Raw genomic sequence first — 16,433 nt, 5'->3', positions numbered from 1 at the left:
CTCTTTATGGTGAATAATCAAGACTGAGCAGTTTTAAGAGCAACTGTATTTTTCTGGTGTGTGTTCTCTGCAGGAATATATGGTTTATAGGAAGCATACCTACATGAGATTGGATGGTTCTTCAAAGATTTCTGAACGAAGGGATATGGTAGCGGATTTTCAAAACAGGTAATATATTTTAATAGATGTTTGTGTGGTTAGTCATGTATATGTAAAGAGTTGGTGTAGGATGCAATGGAAGTAAATGACATTCGTGCTTTATAATATCTGATAGACCTCATTTAGCTGAAAGTTTCCTGATGGTTTGCTGGCCAGAAGTCAGTTGTATTGATGCTAAACCTATAGAAATTAATCGTCTGTGAAACAGTACAGGAAGCAAGTTTTAGTGTACTTGTAATTGTTTGTTCCAGTCCAAGTATTCTATTGCTTATAAAGAAGTTGAATAGGAACAGGGAAAATATTCTTCAGTTATTATGTACTCTGAGAACTGACACAATAAAGAAATGGAAAATCTTGCATGTGCTAGAGCTTTGGAAGTGCTGTGCTACAAAATGAGCCATGTCACTTAAGCATGTTTCACAGAGTAGCAGTGTAAATAAATGATTTTATCGTTAATGCAGCAGGCTTCATTAAGAAAGCTTGAACAGAGAGGGAGGCGGGGATGAGCAAGTGTTAAGTTGTAAGACATGCTGCCTGTCAGTTTAGAAAAACAAGATGGATTCTTGCAACTTTTACTTGCACATCAGGAAAGAAAGCTATGTAATCATCTTACAAGTTCAAATATTTTAGCATAACCTTGTCTCCATTGAAGCACATTAAAAATAAACAACTGAATTTATGGTTATTAAGTTTCCTTTTAATCATGAAGTATGGCTTGGTAGGATATTACTTTGGTATCATAGTTATTAGTAAGGTTACCCTTCCTGAATGTGGATGTGTGCTTTTAAGAAGGTCACTTTTGTTTTTCAGACAAGTTAGGTTCACTGATGGTTTGCTGCAAGGTGAAAGCACATGACTCTAGTCCTAGTGTTAACTGTCCCAGGGTATCACAGCTGAAGGTTGCAGGAGCTCCTCAGAGCAATAGAACTTGAAAAGCATGTGTGCCAATGTCTGATGTGGAAGGACTGTGCAGTGCTTTTCTCCCTGTTCTATGCTGGCTGTGATGTCCTACTGGAATCCTGACACTTCTTCCTGTAAGGTCCTTTAACCGGAGAAGTCAAGAAAATTGTTTTTATTAATAAAAAGAAATTTGTTTTTATTAATGAATAGAACAACTAAAGAAAAATAATCATTTTGACAGGAAATCCCTTTGAGATATAGGTCAGCCAGTATAAACAAGAGTTCCTATTAAAATGTTATTTGAATTCCTCTTATACATGATTTACTTATGAGAATGTTTTCAGGAAAAAAAGCCTGAGTGAGACTAAACTATGCTGCAGGATGTCCTAGCAGGGTGCTCAAAATATGTAACCATAATTCGTTCCTGTAGTCTGTGGCACTGTCCTCTTTCTTTCCTTTCCATATGGCATTTCCAGAAGCATTTCAAAGCTGGATGTTCAGGTGACTGTCTATATGCATGTTCCACTATCGTTGGAAGAGTCAAAAGACTTCCTGGCCAAGGATTAGCTAGATAGTAAATAGTACCTGCTGGCTTCATTGGCTTGCATACCTGACAGATAAAGTCTAGAGTTGGTTAGCTTGGCTTTAATTCCTCTCAGCTGCCAGCAGCTCAAGATGGAGTTTATTTATTTAATTCATACTTTAAATAATTGTTTTAGCTGTCTGTTGGCATGCAATGGCATGCAGTACCTCTACTTGCCCCAGCAAGGGCTAGAAATGCACCTTAGAGGACTCAGGGACAGACTGCCTATTCATCAAGAGCTTCTGGTTCCTTACTAATGTTGCATGCATCAGTGTATGGACATGGTGGTACCGAAACGATGTGGCATTGCACAGTGTCTTCTCTTAAGCACTTCTCTTGCTGTGCCCCGTCAAAGGATGTCAACCTCTTTGAGGTCCTCTTTACTTCTCTTTGCTTTATGCCAACCTGTGCACAGACAGACACAGTGTACATGCTGCAGGCCCCATACCAGTTGCACTAGTGAGGTTCACAACCTTAAAAGAAATCCTGATTTAACTGTTACCACTCGGGTTTTTGTCAGTACTTGGTTGTCCTGCATAGGGTCTGTCTCCTTCATTTTGTATGTATGTAAGAAAACTGGACGAAAGAGAACAAAACTTGTAATATAAATCAGCAGCACAGTTAGGGCTAGAGTTGATTCCTTCAACTGATGGACATCTGTTTCTGCTTATAGACCCTTGTCTTTTTATAATGTACCTCTCTATTTGCCAGCGTACTTCTATAGAAGTGTATTCTTTTTTTTTTTTCTGCAGAAGTTGTTTGTTCTCTTCAAAGCATCGAAATTAGAACAAAAATTGCACTTAGACAGTGTGAGCATTAATTTTTCTTTATCAATTGAGCGGTGTTAGTGCAAGTTTTTTTTTATTTTATTTTTTAACATTGATCCGTTCTGTGAAACAATAAATTACTCTTTGTCTGTGTCAAATCTTAATTTCCAATGTGGTCAAGATAAACAAGCTATAGTTTGTTTTGATAAGAGATAAGAAGCTGCTTTTGCAAGCTGAATGTTTGCTTGTTCCAGCAGTCTTGATTTTTATATTCACTTTTTGTATGTTTTTCTCTTGCTTATGAGCAGCACAAAACGTTCTGAAGTGTTCAAGTAATAAAAATAGCCCTGATAACTTGGGTCAAAAAACTTACTTCCGTGGTTACTTCTTGTTCAGCATGCACAAAATAAGGTGTTTTTTTAACTTTTCTTCTCCAGGAATGACATTTTTGTGTTCCTGTTAAGCACAAGAGCTGGAGGGCTGGGCATTAACCTTACCGCTGCAGATACGGTAGGTGAAGTATCATAAAGTAATACAGAACAAAATGAATAAGCTTACTGATTTTTAGCTTTCAGTTCTCATATCCCTCCAACCACTGTTTTTCCCAGGCTGCTTATTTCATGTCTCCTAGCCCCACTATTTATCTAGGAAAATTGGTGTTGCTGTGCAGAAGCTGAAACTCTTACACCCATGCTAATTAATATTATTTTAACAGTGCTATTTGCATCAATTGCCTTACTTACTTTGCTTGTATTTGTAATGCAATGTTGTCTTATCGATAAAATTCTAGAATATTGGGCACCTGGTTTACAGGTTTTGGTTGCCATTAGATATACTGATGTATGTGGCAAGAAGGAATGTTAGACAGTCTAGAAAGGTGTTGGATGACTGGGCTTACTGCAGGTGCAAATACCATTTTCATACATTTCTTCTGTGGCTGCTTGCTCTAAAGGTTTAGCAGCAAAGGAATCAGTAGCACAGGTAACAGTCATCCTGAAAATCAGAAATCAGAAGAAAGCTATCTGTGGGATTTTCAGGGTTGAAAAGTTCCCTCCATTGAAGTTGCTTCAACAGAGGAAATGAACAGATGGAAATGCTAGCATGTTCTTGCTAAGAACAGGATGAGTGTTCTTAGTTGTGTGTTTGTGTAGCTTTCTCAATACTTTGCAAGCTAAAATTTATTTTCATATCTGTGTTTATATTTACAGTGCATAAATTGCAGTTATGGAATGATAGGGTAAAACAAATTTGGTATTTCAGTATTTCATAGTAAAAACACTGGAGTTAGACTAAACTATTCAGTTCTAAATAAAAATTGTGTAGGATTTTGTGAAAAATCCTGATTTGATGGGATTTTTCTTCTTAAAGAAAACTTTAAAATGGTTTCATGATGTAGTTGGTTATAGGCTGATTGAATGACGGTGACTTCATAAGGTGATAAAACAATTTTATCACCTTATTGAGAGTTTTGTGCTTCCAAAGCAGAAAATATTTAAGTTGTAGTACTTAACAACAAAAAGTTGAAACATTGACAGTGTGGATTTGTTTGAATGCATTTGAAATGCATTGAAAAAGATTTTAGAAGACTGGCCAAAGCTGGTCATTTTCAGAGGCATATAGGGGGACTCTTTTTTTTTGGTGTGTTAGTTTTTTGTTTAATATCCAATTACCCTAAATATATGGTTTTATTTAATTCATCTTGTTCTGGTATTCTCTTACAGGTAATTTTCTATGACAGTGATTGGAATCCAACAGTAGACCAGCAAGCCATGGACCGGGCACATAGGTTGGGACAGACAAAACAAGTCACTGTGTACAGATTGATATGTAAAGGCACCATTGAGGAGCGCATCTTACAAAGAGCTAAGGAAAAGAGTGAGGTAGGAATAAAGAAGTTATCTGGAATAAGAAGATACAGTACAGAAACAGTATCAGAAAATGCGTATCAGAATCAGGAAAGAAATATAAAAATATCTGCAGGGAAACAAATCTGTGTCCCCAGACACAGCATCATTACAGCTGCATTATATAAACTGGGAAGAAGCTAATTATTTTCACCATGAATTCATGGAAATTATTTCTTATGATACAGTGAAACTACTCAGGCCTCTGCATGTCTGCTGTGTCAGGGCTATACCGATTCCTCTAATGTTACCATGTCATACCACATCTGTTTTGTATTTTTTTTTTTTTTTTTTAAAGAAATTTGGAAAATAACCAAGGGACAGTTACTGAGGTGTGTGGTTTGCCAGAAGAGCTCAGTGTCCTTGCAGCATCAAGCAGTGAACGTATTAGAAACTTTAAACCTCATGATACTTTACTGGCAAGAAAAAATTACTCACAATCACTTTTTTTGTTAGCAGTAGGTATACTGTATGAAAGGCTTAAATGTTGTGTATGCTCAGGATTAGCATTTTTTCTTCTAGCTTTTTTTCTTAATTAGATGCTGATCATGACACTGCAACTGAAGCATCCCCAGCTGAATGCATTTGCGTTTCTCTTGTTCAGTCTCATCCGTTTTGCTATAGTTATACTGCAGTTAATCACCTGACATCAACCTGAAAGTGCAGTCTTTTTGCTGGCAGTCTGAACCATCAAAATTGACTTACACAAAAGCTTTATTGCTCAGTTGTGCCTCTTACTTCTTTTCAGTAGAGTTGAGGTAATAAGAGTTGGAATTAATTACTTGAGCTGAGATGCTGACTGAAGTTAAAATCTATTTGACTTTACACACTTGTACTTGTCTTGTTGTTTTTTTTTTTTGCCTGGCTTTCAATGAAGAGTATGATAATATTTCCTGGCTTTTTTGTGTAATTTCTTCTCTCTTTCCCCTAGATCCAACGAATGGTAATTTCAGGTGGCAATTTCAAACCTGACACTTTGAAGCCAAAAGAGGTGGTCAGTCTTCTACTAGACGATGAAGAACTAGAAAAGAAATGTACGTGAAATTCATGTTACAGCATTTTCTCCATCTTCCACTTCATTAGCCTGTGAAATCCGTGTTTTTATCTCTACGAACACATGTATTTCTTACAATCTTTCCTGGCCTATTTTGTATTACCACTCTTGTTAGTACAAACTGGTCTTGTGTCACTGCTGAGCTGAGGAATGAGGTTGTGCAAGAGAGACATGATGATGCAAGTTTTTATTGGCATTCATTCAGGATCATTAGGTTGTTCCTTAAAACAAAGCTTTAGCAAGTGTTATATAGGTCACGACAAGGAAAGTATTAAAAAGAGTAGTGCATTTCATTGTAGTTTTGAAGCTGTACCAGAGGTACACATGTTTGAAAGAAGACTTTTGCTTTAACTGTAAGGTTTCTTAGTAATTTGGACACAGAGTTTTAATATATTTTTGTTTATCAGTTTTTTTGTTTATCAGTGTGCTTTGGTTTTACTGTAGGTGACTTTTCATCACAGCTGTGTAAGAACTAGAGCTTATAAGATTCAGGAAAGGATATGAATTATCTTTTCAGCGGTGACAACTTGTGTTTCTTTTCTGACAGTGCGTCAGCGTCAAGAGGAGAAGCGACAGCAAGAAGAAACAAATCGTGTGAAGGAACGTAAACGTAAAAGGGAAAAATATGCTGAAAAGGTATCTTGATGCAGGAGAGGTTTTTTAAATCATTGACAGGCTGAAAGGCTTCAGGCACACTGTCATGTGGCACGGAAGTATTTTTATGCAATGTCTGTCTAATGAGTAAAGACTTCTCTTCATCACTGAACATCAATCTGGTACTTTCTTAATCAGAATACAGTTGTTACAAAATATGTAACACATAGCTTCCAATATTTTAATATCATTTGCAACTTAAAAAAAGGAAGTACTGTGTTTTTACACAGCACGGATCATTGGCAGCCTGCAGACAATTTTGGGAATCAAGTTGAAAAAAAAAAAACAAAAAAACAATTAAATGATCATTTTATAGCATATAAAATGGAGACTTAATTAAAATTTTGTTCTGCAAGGATGAAAATGGAATAGAAATGACGCACCAAATATAGATAAAACCCAAACAGCTATGTGGCTTGCATGGAATGAGGGAATATTAGTTTTTGTTTGTTTAATTGCTTGTTTTTAAAGAATTTATAAAAATTATTTTATGAATTATTTTATGAAAAATGTTTATGAAAATTCTGTATTTTTGAGAGTGGAAGATTTTGCATTAATAATTTTGTATTAATGGTAATGAATTTCAAGCTTACTCCAGAAGGCAGTAGAAATCAAAGTAATTCCCTAGGAATAATTCTATGGCATTCCAGCTTTTTTATGAAGAAAAAGAAATCTGTTCTTATGTCTTTCAGAAACTTGTTTTGGATAGTTCTGGACATGGCATTCCTTGAGTTATGATACTACATTGAATGTTGAAATTTTACCTTTCTTACTCCATTTATTCTGTTTTAATTACAATTTTTATTCTTTCTTCTGTTTTATCTATTTCAGAAGAAGAAGGAGGATGAATTGGATGGGAAGAGAAAGAAAGAGGGCATGAACCTTGTGATCCCGTTTGTTCCCTCAGCTGATAACTCCAACCTGTCCGCTGATGGGGATGATTCCTTTGTCAGTGTAGACTCTGCCATGCCCAGTCCTTTCAGTGAGGTGGGACTTTGCTTCTTTAAACCATATGCTGTTTCAGTTGTGATCTTACACCTTGTAGAGTTCTTGCTTTTCAGCTGGTACAGAGTCCAAATATGTAGTTACGTGGAATGTCTTAACGATGAGCCATGGAAGAAAAAGTAATTAATTGAAGCAGACAGTAAACTACCCACTGTAGTTCCTCTGTATTAACATACCATTATGCCCCCTTTACTTTGCTCTCTATCTTTTCTTGGAGCAAGCTAATATCATAAAACTCTCTTCCTTTCACATCCCCTGAAATTTCTCCATTTCTGCCTGCGCTCCCACTATCTTCCTGCTTTCCCTTTCCTTTGTTATGTTTGTATTTATAACTGCTTGCCCTCCTTCTATGCCATTACCTTCCATAGCAAGAGCAGTCTTTCTGCTCCTGAGCAAAGCAATATCCCTAGACTAGCTCCTTATTTTGGTGTCTTTGTAAGTACTCCTCACTAGTCTCATCTGCATCTCATCTCTACTTCCTTCCTTGCTTCTGATTCTGAATTGATGTGTTTTTAATCCTGAATTAAGACTGTAAATTTCCAGTGGTGCACATCCTCTTTTCCTTCATCTGTTTTTCGAATTGAATTGAAAACAATTTTTGGCAACAAATATGTTTTGTTCTATACTATGTTGATTGAGATTCGTATGTTGTATTAATTCTCTTTCTGATAAAGATTTTTCTTGGTACTACTATTAGGTTAAGAGTCCTTTTGTTTTCTCTCTAGCAATCAGAAAAATGAACAGTTGTGCAGCAGCTTTCTTAAGTCTTTGCTGAACCTATTAGTTTCCTGCTTCTTAACATTTACATTCATCAGTTGACATTAAGTAACTCTTGGAGGTTTTTACTGCTGCTCAGCATGTAAATAGAGGGTGTGAGTAGGCAGGATATGTATCATGCTGTTAGAGAAAGTGAGAGAAATCAGAACATGTACTATTTAATTACTTGTGACTGTGTGTCTTATTGTGGTTGTTCCCTTCCTTTTCCTAACCTGAGAAGATAACAGTTTTGTTCTTTCTGCTTGTGTTTAGATATCCATCAGCAGTGAGCTACATATGGGCTCTATCCCTCCTGATGAGAGCAGCAATGATATGCTTGTGATTGTGGATGATCCAGCTTCTTCAGCACCTCAGTCGAGGGCAACAAACTCTCCTGCTTCCATTACTGGCTCGGTTTCAGACACCATAAATGGTTGGTACTCATGCCTTATTTACTACTAGCACTAAAACTTTACTTTGTGTGCCTAGGTGACACGTATTCTATAACTGAACTAAATTCTGTCCATGATTGGCAAGATTTGCGCAAAATAATTTACCTTATCATTGAGAAATCTGATTTGTTAGGAAATCTGTTTATTGTCTGTCATTCATTACAATTTCCTTTTTCCTGTTTTACTCTCCTAGGAGTTTTACCCCTCTTTCGATATTATAGTGGGCCCACCTTACCAAATGATGGACAACCACAGAAATATTTAATTCCTAAGCCTTTCCTTGTATTTGCCATAGGGCTAATAATCAGTTCTCTATTTCCACGGCGTGTTTGAAGCAGCTATGGTTTTAAAGTATGGTAAAAGTTTCTAATTACCATAACTTTCTACTCTGAAACAAAGAGAGCCATCATTCTTTAATGAGTTTCTATACAAATAGTGAAAGGAAAGATGAAATGTTCCTTCAGTAAAAAAAAAATGCTTCATCCTGAAGTAGAACTCAGAATTCTCCATCTGTATGCGGGTAGGATTTGTAACAATGACGAGGAATTTGAGTTAATAAAATATAATCAGTGAATGTTCAAGAATATATAATTTCTTTTCATGAGATGACAACTTGAATGTCTGTGTTAATGTAAATGAACAGCATCAGTTAACAGGAACAGCACTAATGTAGATAAGAGATAGCTGCGAGGCTATATTCACCTGTGAGTCATCCAACATGCCATAGCAGTTACTGTTCTACCACTTTTTTCATGAAGGAGTTTCAGTGCAAGATACACCTCTCACTGGCAGGGGCCAGTCAAGTCGAAACCGCGGTCGTCCTAAAGGAGGGAATGCTGGATCTAAGGGCACCGGGAAGAGCAGAAGCCGGAAATCGATAGCAGGAAGCGCGGCTGCAATGGCAGGTGCCAAAGCCGGGGCGGCAGCAGCCTCTGCAGCGGCGTATGCAGCGTACGGGTACAGTGTCTCCAAAGGTACGTGGGGAAAAGGGGGCAGCAGACCTGAGCACAGCCAACCCCGTGAGTTAGGGCGTTGGCTTGTTTACGGCCTGTCAAAAAATAGATAAAACCGTTGGATTGCTGGTGTTGCTTGTACAGCATATTCTGAGATCCAGGCAGAGTGCAGTGTAATGCTGTGACGGTGTGAGAGGACAGCCATTGTCACCACAGAGGACTTTGAAACACTAGTCCTGCAGAAGCTTCATCTGCCATTTGAATTATCTCATACCAAATACTTCTCTTTCATTTTTAATTTTGTCACCCAGACAAATGAGATAGTGCTCTTTATCCCATGGGTTTATGTGTTGCTTTTCTGTATTGCTGTCATGTTCAGTTTACAGCATTAGGTTCCAAAATGTTCTAAATGGGTTGTGGTGGAGCTTCAGCATTTACATTAGGTAACCCAGTTGACCCTGGGTATAAATGCAAGATGTGTATGTTAAGGCCATCCCTCTTAATCAAAGTCTCAAAAATCATGAATATGTTGTACTCTTAGGACTAAGTGTTAGTGTATTGTTGCCATTTATTTTTGTTGTTGTTGTTGAAGTGCGACATGGACTTGGTATGATGTGCTCACAAGGAATTTGATTCTCTTCTGTTGCTAGGCATGTCTTCAAGTAGCCCTCTACAAACAGCAATTATTCGGCCTTCTGGACTGGCAGATTTTGGACCTTCAAGCGCCTCTTCTCCTTTGAGTTCGCCTCTGAGCAAAGGAAACAGTGTTTGTGGCACCCCCAAAAGCTTAAACCTGACCAGCAGTCTTGTATCAGAAACTGCCATTCGGAAGCAGAGCAAAGGTGCCCACACCTCAGGTGCTCGGTAGTAATTTTGAACCCCCAAAGTTTGTCTAAACTGTGTTGGCTATTGGAGAAGACCACCCTGCAAGCTGAAGGCATGCAAATGAATGCCTTGTGCTGTCATGCAGCTGTGTGAAAAGAAAATCAAAGCACAATAGGAATGGGTGGTTTATGTGAGCACTTTGATTATGTGTATCCCAAATAATTATCTTTGCAGACACTGCGAGAAGGATGGAAAGGGGTCTGGAGAGAGTGTCAGATGTGGTTTTATGATGTGTATCTGACAGAGATTCCTGAGAAAGCATCCAGGTACTCCATGCAAAATCTCGAAGCTGTGTGTAACTTGAAGTCACACCAGTGTATTTTCTCTCTTGTAGCTTGAGGTGGAACTCAGCTTTAGTTTTATTCAATGAAATCAGTATCTGAATGCCAGAGTCAGAAGACATTTCTGTACTGGGAGCTGGTTGGTGTACGTGCAGGGGCTAACTGGGGGCCTAGCTGAGGACATGGTGTGATCAAAAAAATCTTGTATTCTTCTAGTGTGGACCTCTGGTTGGTTTTTTTTTTGTTCGTTTATTTTTTTGTTTTCTTGAAGGTTTGAAATGCAAAGGAGGGTATCTCAGGGGGTTTCTGGGGAGCAGATTCTTGTCAGCACGGTTTGTCAAGAATAGGGTAAGAGCTCTGACAGGTCTAGTGGGAGCAGCAGCACTGCCTCTGCTTTGTACAGTGGAAGAAGCCACAAGCCAGTGGTTTGGTTTGTGTTTCAGAGTTCTTACCAGTGTGAGCATTCACTGTACTTAGAATGATTTTTCTCATTTTTGAGGTGTGCTGAGCTCGTAAAGGCTCAGGAACGTAATCAGGCTCTACTTGTACAGATCTCAAGAAGAGGGAAAGCTGCAGTGCCGAGGAAGAGTTTGCTGCTGTTCCTCTCACTGTGCCATAGCAGAGCATGGTTCTGCAGCTAGCAGCTCTGCGAGCGGAGTGATGAAAAACAGCACTGAGAAAGAGAACTGTGCCATTCCCCTTTCCAGCCAAATCCTGGGGAGAAAATTTGTCTTGTATCCCAGCCATCCATTGATTGTTCTTCCAGTGTGTTTTCCCTTCATCTTTGTGATCATCAGACGTAGCTTGGTTGAGTTCCCTGCCATGTGCAGGTACTGGTAGCCATCTCCCATAGGCTGATAGAAGCAGGGCTGCCAGTGCCCATCTGTGTTCTCATTCTCCTATTGCTCCTTCTCCTTCCTCAATGCACAAACCCCTCTGTAGGCCCTTGCTTTGCTGTAAGCATTGTCTGCATTGCACTGAGATGTAGGTGTGGGGCAGTTCTTCTGTCTGACACATTGAATTAAAAGGCTGTTCTGCCAGGGCACTTTCAATCCATCAAGAGAGAAGCAAGTTATGAGTTGCAGGTCTGGGCTATGACAGTGGAAGATGACTTATTATTATTATTATTTTATTTTTTTTCCAACCCCGAATCCTTTGCCTGGCGTCCTACAGTGTGGAGCAAGTGCTTCCTGTTGGCTCTGCCTCTAATTTGCACACCTGAAAATAGCAGAACTGAGCTTAGTTAGATTGATTTTTAAACAGATTTGCAGGGGATAATTGAGGGAGAGATTGTGTTTAATTAACTCATCGAAGATTTCTCCCTTCCCCTTGTATTCACATGTATATATGATAGTTAGAGGGAATCAGACAAATGCCAAGCCTTTTTTTCTCTTTGAATGTGCTGTCTATTTTTATAACTGAACTTGTACATATGTATAAAGAGAGACACACCTTTCTTTTACTAACTGGAGAAGAAAATCTTAAATAAAATGGAGTGAGATAATTTTATGTAAATCAGCGTCTTTGTGGTTTTTATACTTAAAACAAATGAGAGGGTTAGGGAAGAGAGCATGGAGGGTGCACATCTGCAAGTGCACCTGGGGACATGCTGCTCAGTGTAATGCTCTGGTGTCTTTACATTCCTCCGAGTGTCACATTCTGTAACCTTTTTCAGCTACAACTGTGCACGTTATCCCATGTGTGTATACACCAGTTATGTGGCAAGCTGCTTTGGAGCAGGTACGCAACAGGTCACAAGGAAACAGAAGCAGCTGTAATTGCATAGTGGTATCTGAGTTATGATGGGTGATTTTAACACGGTTGATTGTTTTGGGGCGTCATTCTCTACAGATTTTTATTTTAAAAGAAAAATTCCTTAAAAGCAAATTTTTTTTTTTTTTCCCATTGAAGTGAAATGACTTGGGTTGCAACTTTTATTTTTGCACTGCAAGATAATGGTGTTAATTTCATGTAATCTGGAGTGAAGAGAAAAATACATTTATCACTTGAAAAGACTGTGAAAAACGTATACTGTTGTGTGTGTGCCTTTGGAAGATCAAAGTATTGATACTGTGAAAACTGACAATAGCATATTAAAAACGTGTTTAATCTTCAGACGAAATACTGAATGGTATCACAAGTTTTGGCAAAAGTAGCAGTAGCCTGGCTGCTTGCAGACCAGCAAATTCAGGAAGACCAAACATGGCAGTAAAGGAACTTCTAGATCAGATCCAGTTCAAAATATGCGAAAAATGTAAACAGATGAATTCTTTGTATTATATATCATAGAAGAGCTGGGATTCTGAGATATTGATCAAGGAATTAGAAGGAGTTCATGTCAAGGCTATTCTACTCATTGATTTGGTTTGGGGAATTAAGTAGTGCTAGATAGACAAAGAGTGGAAACACTTTTAAGGAGATGAGGGAAGTTTTGTGATCTACACTGGGGAAAAAGAACTGTTCCTAAAATGGATGTTGCAGTTTTGTTCTTTGAGGTTCCAGTCTGAGCATCTTTTCACTCTGTGCATTGTGTGCTTGTTTTGGGGATTAATGGCAAGGAATGTCCCTTTCCTCTAAGGGAGTGAGGTATTTACTGCTGGCAGAAACAGAATATTGAATTAATGGAGTGTGGTTGAAATGGTGAAATAGATGTCAGTGTGCTTTATGGGAAGTTGGGCTTGCTGTGTATTCCTCTTATTATTTCATGATAGCATTGATATCTTCACTCAGCAGTTACTGCAGAACTGTTAAATACAGTTCCCTGGATATTACTCCAAGCCATTTTCTCATTCTGTTGTCCCCTTTTAGTCAGCTGCTACATCTTATTTTGCAAAGAGCTGAACAGGTTGCTGGGGAAGAATTTTCATCTAGAATTGCCTCAGTTCTTAACTTCACTGTACTAATATCACAGTGACCAAATGTAATACTATTTCTGTGCCTTTTCCCTTTTCTGTTGCATGCTTTTCCCACCACAGTGTCTCTGCTGTATCATGTTCTGTTTGTGGAATGCCATCTGTCTGCCTAGGGCTGTGGTTTGCTTTATTGCCATTTTCCTGAAGTATTTCCCTTAGCAGCATTTCTCAGGGGAAAAGGCACATCAAACTCAGTGGGAAAAGCTCTGTGCCAAAGGAGTAGGAATCTTGCTTTGATTGTAGCACAGCTCAGCTGTGGTTGGGAGGAGGAAGAGCCCAACTGATAGAATCTTTTGGGGCAGGATGTGGATCTAGCGCTGTGGAAAATGCTGCCCTATGAGTGCAGTGCTGCAGTCCTGATGTGCTCCTGAATGCAAGGTGAGCTGCTCTGCTTCTGATCCCAGATGTGTTTAAAGGCTCTTCCTCCTCTCACTTCTGCCTCTTTCCTTTTGATTGACTGTTCAGCCTGAAACACATGCTGTAACTCTGAAGGAGCCTTATAGGCGTGTCTTGTTCTCACCTTCCTGCTCAACAAGAGGTGATCGTGCACTCGATGCTGTCCTCTTGGAACTTCTGTGCAAGTAGCTGGGAAGCACTTGAAAGCTGTCTGCCCGAAGAGATGCTAATTGGATGTTAAGTGTAATCAAGACAAATATGCTGAAATAAAGCATCGTATGCCCCTAGGCATAAGCACTCTCTGAACTGTGAAGGGTTTATTTTTCATTTGCAGCATGCGCCAGGTGTGTAGTGGTAAGTGAGAGGGGAAGGGGCAATTCATTTCTTGTAGGAGCGCCGTTGTTACGGTGATACAGGTGGCCTGAGCATTCAGATCCAGCCAGCAGATCTGCACTGTAAACAGCTGTCTTTCTTGTAGCATTCAGATTACTGTTCTGAAAAGCCTACCCCAAATGCCTTACGGAATGGAGAAATGTGTGTTAAGATAAGCTGGATTTCTTCCAGCTCTGTTATCCTTTTAGCTTCCACCTCTCCTTCGGGAAGGTGGTTTTGCCACAAAGCTGATGGCTCTTCCATGTGTTTTGTACTGAACTATTCACACAATGCTCTTCCAGTGGCATGTGAAGGTATTCGTCTGCATCCCAGGCATGAGGAAGTGTTTCATTGCTCAGGTATGAAATGGCAGCTCCTTCCTTCCTTAACTGATGAGCATCACTGATAGAATGAGGTAGGGGAGGAAGAGATTGAAACCACTTCCATGGCTTCTTGAGTTTTCCCAGGGGCTGTTCCTTCCTTCTTCCAGTGTCAGAGTTAAACCCTCCCCTCTGTACTGTGCACACGAGCAGAGAGGTGTGATGTGGCACAGGGTCCCTCATTATAACACTGACATTTGTCAAGCACCTGTTTTTTCCTCCTTGCTCCTTAGCATTACCTAGCTGTTCTCAAGACCAATGGGCTGTCTTTGGGGTTTTTGGCCACAGGGGAACTTTTATTTTTAAACAAACAATCCTCAGCCTTGCATCACAAGGTTGTGGGAATAGTGAGGGGGGAAAAAAAAAAAAAAGCTAAGCATACACGGTGTGCAAGCATTGTAACACTGAATAAACCTTCACCAACATTAACAACAAACAAACAAACGAAAAGCCTGTAATTGCTGCTCTGTGATGAAAATAGCCTGTTTGGGAATTTTCTGCTGTTTTGGACTATCACAGAACTGATGTAGACTTTCCTCTAGGAAGGAGTAAGTCAGAGGCAGGAGACTGCTCTGCAAGGTGAGATGTCTGTTCATCTATGTAGGTTTGTTTGATTTTTTTAAATTATTTTTTTATTTTTTACTGTTTTCTCTGTTGCATAATTCAAACAGAAATTCTTGTGTTCTTTCGTGTTGGCTCTAAGATGTGACTTCATTGAAGAGGTCATCTTTGGTAGGCCTTACATCATTCTCTTGGTTGTTCATGGTTTGGAAGAAGTTACTATGTCTGCTCTTAGTCATAATTTTAATGTGATACATGTACCGGTTAGCATGGAAAAAATAATTGCTAATTGTTTAGTATAATTTGTCACACAGCTCAGTTCCTCTTAACTACATTGGAAAGTTACTAACGTGAAGCTGAATCTATGAAGTGCAGTAGGTTTCTAAACACAGTGTGATTTGGGACTGGAAGCCACGATGGGCTGTTACAACCCCAAGTGATTGGTGTGTTTTGAAACATACCGTTGGGAGCTTTGCTGAAAGGGATTGGCTTCTCTGGCTTTGACAATTTGCTGTTGCCATATGCAATCAGAGGTATGTATTGTGTAATGAGTGTAATTTGGTTACAGTGCAGTTTGCTGTCCTCAGCTGTGTATTTGTGTCTGTCTGAAATCGAGTTATTTGATGCTAAGAGTGAGTGTTGGGTCAGTAGAGTATTTGTAGACAGGTTAGAGAGCCCAGCTCTCCCTTGCAGTGATATAATTGATAGCAAATGAGAGAAGTAATGTTGTTTAAATTCTTAATTTAAAACAGAGCCTATGTCTGAGATGTTACAGAAATAAACACGGGAGAGGTTTGGAACTGCTGGCAACCGAGCTGAAAATCCTGGGGGGCTGCAGCAAATCTGGATGTGTTCTGAATAAACACACACATACATCACACAATATACCTAAATGTTTCTCAGCCACGGTTTTAGATGGCAAATAAATAGTACGCAAACTTTAGTAGGTGAAGTTTTAAAGAACAGGGAATTACTGAGCTTGCAAAGCCTTGGATTCTAATTGGACAAACATAAGGGTATCCATGAAAACTTGTGATGCCTTTTGCATGTTTGCGTCATGACTGAGTGCCGATCACATCAGCACACATTACTTTTTTCCTACAGGGTTATCTCTGAACACCTGATGTACAGTTCAGATGCTCTGAAGACCATCATCCCCTAATGTTTTACACTGTGTGAAGTCACTGTATGCTTTTGAAATTATGTTCTCAATGTCTCCGTTCTCTGCCTGTAAAATACAAGTAATGCCTCTTCACAAAGGTGATGGGAGGCTGACTTAAAAGTTCACAAAGGTCTTTGGTGGTTTTCCAGAGGAAAAAAAAAAATGGAGGCTGGTCTCTGTTGTTTGGAGCAAGGTGTGTGTAAATAAACACAGGGCCGTACGGGAGAAAAAGGAATGGGGCTGCTTGCCTGTGTGTGAGCTTCCTTCCATCAAGTGAAACAAGGCAAGATTCCTTTG

The 16,433-nt window shown here is 39.2% G+C and overlaps 1 protein-coding gene across 4 annotated transcripts in view; it reads left to right on the top strand.

The window, feature by feature from the left end:
* The window catches only part of INO80 (INO80 complex ATPase subunit), a 62,276-nt gene extending 50,408 nt beyond the window's left edge, over positions 1-11,868 (top strand). For all 4 annotated transcript variants that reach the window (XM_042813967.1, XM_042813965.1, XM_042813966.1 and 1 more), the window contains 9 exons: positions 74-168; positions 2,847-2,919; positions 4,131-4,289; positions 5,245-5,347; positions 5,915-6,003; positions 6,853-7,008; positions 8,056-8,215; positions 8,993-9,208; positions 9,838-11,868. In XM_042813967.1, the coding sequence (XP_042669901.1) occupies positions 74-168; positions 2,847-2,919; positions 4,131-4,289; positions 5,245-5,347; positions 5,915-6,003; positions 6,853-7,008; positions 8,056-8,215; positions 8,993-9,208; positions 9,838-10,055 (1,269 nt within the window). In that variant the 3' untranslated portion in view covers positions 10,056-11,868. The remainder of the gene's footprint in view (positions 1-73; positions 169-2,846; positions 2,920-4,130; positions 4,290-5,244; positions 5,348-5,914; positions 6,004-6,852; positions 7,009-8,055; positions 8,216-8,992; positions 9,209-9,837) is intronic.
* Positions 11,869-16,433: the final 4,565 nt, after the last annotated feature.

The sequence above is a fragment of the Centrocercus urophasianus genome, unplaced genomic scaffold (assembly GCF_019232065.1).
Source record: "Centrocercus urophasianus isolate 14NV4802_14NV808 unplaced genomic scaffold, USGS_Curo_1.0 seq_14, whole genome shotgun sequence".
Classification (NCBI taxonomy): Eukaryota; Metazoa; Chordata; class Aves; order Galliformes; family Phasianidae; genus Centrocercus; species Centrocercus urophasianus.
This window is presented reverse-complemented; position numbering and strand designations above follow the sequence as displayed.